The sequence below is a fragment of the Phaethon lepturus genome, unplaced genomic scaffold (assembly GCF_000687285.1).
Source record: "Phaethon lepturus isolate BGI_N335 unplaced genomic scaffold, ASM68728v1 scaffold3951, whole genome shotgun sequence".
NCBI classification, from domain to species: domain Eukaryota; kingdom Metazoa; phylum Chordata; class Aves; order Phaethontiformes; family Phaethontidae; genus Phaethon; species Phaethon lepturus.
This window is the reverse complement of record NW_010518313.1, coordinates 14570-20321: the sequence shown is the minus strand read 5'-3', so window position 1 is coordinate 20321 and position 5752 is coordinate 14570. Positions and strand designations below refer to the sequence as shown.

The 5752-nt window shown below is 41.1% G+C and overlaps 1 protein-coding gene across 1 annotated transcript; it reads right to left on the bottom strand.

The window, feature by feature from the left end:
- Positions 1 to 480: 480 nt before the first annotated feature.
- Positions 481 to 3835, bottom strand: LOC104628172 (trypsin I-P1-like). Its single transcript, XM_010296675.1, has 5 exons — positions 3796 to 3835; positions 3148 to 3316; positions 2289 to 2542; positions 1355 to 1491; positions 481 to 630 (listed from the first exon to the last, which is right to left on the bottom strand). Exons 1-5 carry the CDS (start codon positions 3833 to 3835, stop codon positions 481 to 483), a joined length of 750 nt encoding a protein of 249 aa, XP_010294977.1.
- Positions 3836 to 5752: the final 1917 nt, after the last annotated feature.

Sequence of the window (5752 nt, the reverse complement as noted above, 5' to 3'; positions counted from 1 at the left end):
ACAGCTGTCAGGGAAGTTCCACTAGGGATTGTGCAGTCATATTGTTGAGTATTGGACTGGGGGCGATGGGGAGTATTTGTGTTGCTGCCTGCTATTTTCTACAGTAGGACTAAGCTGCCTGTGTGATTCAGTGCACTCTCTCAGCTGTTTTAGGCAGTTTTGTAGCACCTCAGAACATGCAGATAAACAAAAAAGCTGTTCTCCAGAAATGGCTGCCTGTAACTGGCTGAAAGACTCCTGAAGATGAGTCTGCAAAATGTTCCAAGATCCTGCTACTTGAGAGGCAGTACAAATCAACATTTTCCCCAGAGTGACACTCCCTACCTCTGCCCTCCATATCACAGCCTATGGAAGTATCCAGAGAAATGTTGCACAAAGAACGGGTGCCTGAAAGTCTTTATTTTTTGATAATTTTTATACGTCCAGTCCCAAAACAGAAGAAAATGATGAGAAGAAAAAGCAGATCACATAGAGAACATCTCAGTTGGAAGACATAGTTGCTTCGATCCAGGAGACATAATTGCAAACCTTTGTGTAAACCCCGGGATAGCCTTTCTGCGCACATCCAATACCCCAGGAAACAATGCCTTGGAGCTGACCATTGCAGACTACTGGACCACCAGAATCCCCCTGTGTACATAAAGTATACAGATAGTCAGCAAATGGTGTCAGCATAAGTGACGAGCCAGAGATCCCAGAAATCATTGACATTCGAGGGAGATCCATTGGGTTTTTTCTACACAGAAGTTCTACAAAGGTAATTTCTGATTACCACTCTACACCTGGTGCTACTGTGCCTTACTTTAGCTTAAGGGCACCACAGCTAAGGCTGTGTAAGATGCCTACTTTTGACGGATAAGGTCCTTGGCAGACGCTTAACATATTTGTGTCATAAACATTATTCTGCTAAATATTTCCATGGGGTTAGGCACATGTAAAATGCAGAGCAATTGTCAGGTGTGTTCATCTTGCAGGCTACCTGGATCTTGGCATACTGGCTATTTCATTTGCAGCTAGTCTAAAACTAAGATTTCCATCCTAAGCTCTAAAGTCACTGTGATTACTATTGACTGTGTGGTGCAGCACTCCTCCATTTTCAGTAGCCTAAGGTGCAGGAGGGGGCATAGTCTGCTCATGGATAATTAGAACAGAGGTATTCCCTGTCTCAAAAAGGAACAAAGACTGGGTGTAAAAAACTAGCTTTACTCAATAAGCAACTTTTTTTTTCACCACAGTTGTTCAAAAAAACAATATTCAGACATGCAGTGAATATTAGATTCTCTAATATGACAGCCTCTTCTGCTAGCAAAAGACAGGAGAGAAACATATGTGAAAAGAGAGGCAGATGTTTTACCTGGCAGGAGTCTTTCCCTCCTTCCATGAATCCTACACATATCATGTTCTTGGTAATCTTCCCAGGGTAGGCTTTGCTGCACTCGCTTGAGGAGAGTACAGGAGCCTTCAGGCACTGCAAGGTATCTGGATACGCATCTACAGGAAAATAGGGAGAGAGAGATAGTTGATGACATCTCTGAGTTCATTTCAGAGCCCAGAGAAGATGGTTCTTAGCAGAAAAGTCATCAATGAACACCCTGTTTTAGCAGTTGTCATTTTTGCTCTGAAAAGTAATTACGGCATGGATTCCTTTCCTTTAGATGAAACAGATTCTACCCATGGGTCCACCATTCTACACTGCAGCCATGATAAATTTTCTGATACGTGGAAAATCATCAATTGGCATGTGCGGAGCTAAGAGCTACTCTTGTAGCACATATGCTGGAGGAAATTTGGGCCTCAAGAAAACCGTCCTGTCTTCTGGTGTATGTTTAGTTGTTGTCAGTGGATTAGACACCAGTCACCATCCACACCTCTAATCATTGGTGTAAGGGAATGGAGCTCACTTGTAGCAATTTTAGGTCCGCAATTACAGATTTTGATCTTGTTCTCAGAGAACCGAGAACTCTATTGACATTAGTTAAACTGCTAGTGCTTGGGACTAGACAGCTGATAGAGCCAGATGACAAAATTTATGGCAGTGTGAACACGCTGGTGAACATGGATGATTTCAGTGATTCCATGTTCATAACACAGAACAAGAGCAAGGACCTTATAAAAGCTCGCCTCTAAAGCAGTTAAATGGTCCCTGTCCTACACAGACTGATCAGTCAAAAAGGCCCATTCCAGAGCACTTCTCTGTTCTTTGCCCTGCACAGTTTGAAGTGAACTGTGAGGTTTTAAGAGTGTCTCCCGGGCTGTCATGATGTTGTACATTCCCACAGAATACTCACTGGCATTGCTGAGTGTGTTGCCCCAGCCAGAGATTAGGCATGTGGTGCCTGTGGCCACACAGCTGGTAGGCAGAGGAACTGTTTGGACCGCTCGGTTGAGCTGGGCTGGTTGGGCAAGCTTGATGAGCATAATATCATTGTCAAGTGTTGCAGAGCTGTAGCCAGAGTGGCGGATGACTTTAGCTGAACTAATCAGCTGCTGTGTTGATTCTGCAAGTGCCAGATTATGCTTCCCAAGCTGCACTTGGATGCGCCTGGAAAAGACAAAGAAGGGCATACACATTACTGCTACCAACAGGTTAAGAGGAACCTACGCATCACTGTATGCACTTGCTTCAACATCACTGTCATAGGTGTTTTCATAGAGATTATCTTTCTTGTCCCGCAATAAATTCTGGGGATCCACACTGAGCTCTTACCCACTCCCAGTACAGGTGGTGAATTTTTGCAGGTTTGTTTTGTTGAGCTGGGACAAGTGGAATATAGAAAAGTGCTTTACACAAGCATTATGGAAAAATTCAAACTTTTATCACCCTGACCTCATTCCTCTTCCTCTTCTCCAGTGACTAAGTTTTAACAAGATTAATGCAATTTACAAGAAACACAGCCCGTAACTTGTAGCTAGATTATCACATTGTTTTTTTAGAAAGTGCTCTGCATTCTGCTTCTGCATTTGCAGAAGTGGAAAACCACTTATGCTGCCTCAACTCAGCTTCCTGACTGAGCCACCCATTCCTCAGTCATCTCCTTTCAGAACAGAGTGACATACTCATTTGAATCTCACATCTCAGAATTCCTGCTAGAAGTGAACTGGAAGAAAGAAGTAGGCCATGGAAGAACAGATTTTTTTTTCACTCACGACTTGTAGCAGTGAGCAGCTGACAGGACCCACTGGCTGTTGATGAGGGAACCTCCACAGAAGTGATACCCAGAATTCAGGGACACCTGATAGGGGACAGAGTTTGCTGCACAGTTGTAGCCTCCTACGATCTTGTCATCATCATCATCAGCGTTGATGGGGAAGGCAACTGGGAGATAAGAAGTGGCATGTTAACATATGGGCCTAAGGAATCTTGTGCCCTTGTGACTTACTGAGGTACCTCACTTGTAGGCTCTACTTCTATAAAACTCATGGTAGCAGTGGTGGACAAGGACTCGCCCGTAGTCCAAAAATTTACAGCAGCTTTAGGACTTCCTGGGCCAGAGGTGTTACCTTTATACTTCATAGTCCTTAAGAGAGACACAGTCTTTTTTTTTAAGCTAGGGACACATTTCAGTATTCCTGGGTCAAGAACCCCTGTGAAGGCATTCATTCCCCGTTTTGTGACAGAAGCAATTATGAACAGACAGCAGTCAAAAGAAGTTGCAATGCTCTGCCTTAAAACTTTTGCAAGTTGAAACTGGACTTCACTGTCCCACAATAGACTACCTTGTAAATTTGGTTTTGCATCTCAGAAAATAAGCTTCCTTATAAATTACAAAAATAGAAGTAAATATATATACTCACCAGCCACACCAACAACGGTGAGAAACAGTATGTATTTCATGATCTTGACACAGCCTCAAGCCCAGAGTGGTAGACTGGAGGCATGAGCTGCTAGAAATATATTTTTTGAAATGGCCTTATCTCTAGTTCAAGGTTTTTTCCAGATGAAAAGTACACAGTGGAAAATTTAAAGATCCAAATGTGGGTATTAACAGGCATTTGTAGAAAGTACAAATAACACATCAGTTAGTTAATCATCAATGTTTCCTAAGATAGAGAGCTATTTTAAATTATTTCTGAGGGCAACCTTCAATTTAATAATACACCTGGGCTTCAGAAGATGTGTAATTGTTTTTCTGTCTCATTCTTATTATGCAGCACCTGTTGAGAACAACCCTCAAACCCCTTTGACATTCCTCTGCATGATGGTGTTCTTATTAAAAATGCATATTTTTGACTGCAGGTTGAATATTGTAGATTGTAGATTGTTGAATATTGTAGGAGCGTAAGTGTCTATTTATTTAAAAAAACCCAAAACCAACAACTAAACCTCTTAGTGTTGTTAACTTTGTTCTAGCAAATTTCTTTTCTTGACTAATGTGTGTGTTTATCATATAGAATACAGCGATTTTCTAAATAAAATTATTCAAAAGTAATTTCAATAACTGAGTATGAAAAAGCTATTCTGTGTCCTCCAGCCCCCCTCCCAAGTCAAATTGTTCAAATGTGTGCATGCACACCATACCCCTTTGAAAGCATTTCTGACACCTAATTTGTATGATAACGGCCAAAATACTGAACCATTTTTTTATTTGGTTTTGGAATGGTCTATAGATAGTCATTTTTGCCACAGAATAATTTCAGTGTAACATTGATGTTTATGAATGTAATATACATATACATAATATACAAGCAAAAATACTGTGAACACAAATAATGAGATCATCTGAAAGCCTTCTCTGAAAGAGTGACAATGTCTGTCATAATGCCGAGTTTGCTAAAGCTTAACATTTTTGAAGAATAATCATTTTCCAGGCAGCTACCAACTTCATCATGTTATCCCCTGAAAGACATGGATACCTGCAAGTGACTGTAAAGAGAAGCCATATGCTTTGACATGCTGAAATGGCATGAGAGACTAAACAGGAATAATCTTTCTACTCCATTTCTTGATCGATTTTTTGGGAGCCCTGTAGGCCTGGTACACACAGTGGCACTGTCCAGATGGAAATTTTCCTTCATGTTAAAGGACAAGTGCAAGGCCAGAGACTCCTCCAAGGGGCTGCATGACTTGTCTTGGGTTTTAAACTGGTCTCAGTGCACAGTTTTCTTGCAAACATGTTTTATCCTGAGAAACAAATACAGATTAAAAGCTTCATGTGGCAAAGAGAAAGATCTGTAATGGTACTAAGCATGGCAAAAATTACCAACTTTATCTAATCCCATCATAACTAAGCAGAGCAAGAACAATTCCTAAGCTGCAATAGTGTATAATGTGATGTCCCTATCGATCTATAAGTTCTTTGCTCAAAACGTGCAATTGGCATAGAGACAGGCTGTCATCAGATATTTTAAAACAATATTTTTCCTGAGATATAGCTCTAATAACCTATTAGCTAACACTTAGGCTATGAAGGACAATTTCTTTTACCTTCTTCTCACAGGGTTTAATATTTGGTTTAGTATGCACACAAATTTCAGGAAAAGTCAGTAATTCAGTGTCTGAATCGGGAAGCTTGACCATACCTGCCTTTATCTTGGTACTTTTTCTTATTTCCCATGTTTGTTAATTATTTATTCTACTCCACTCTGTAACTGATCAGTTATTCTTAACAGCAGGAAAGGGATCGTATAGGGTTGGCTGTAAACTCGCTGGCTGTAAACTCCCTGAAGAAACAGGTTTCTCTCTCAAACTCCCCACGCTCCTTGCTTAATCAACAGGAGGACAGTGCTGACCTCTTCCCAGGCTACTGCCACA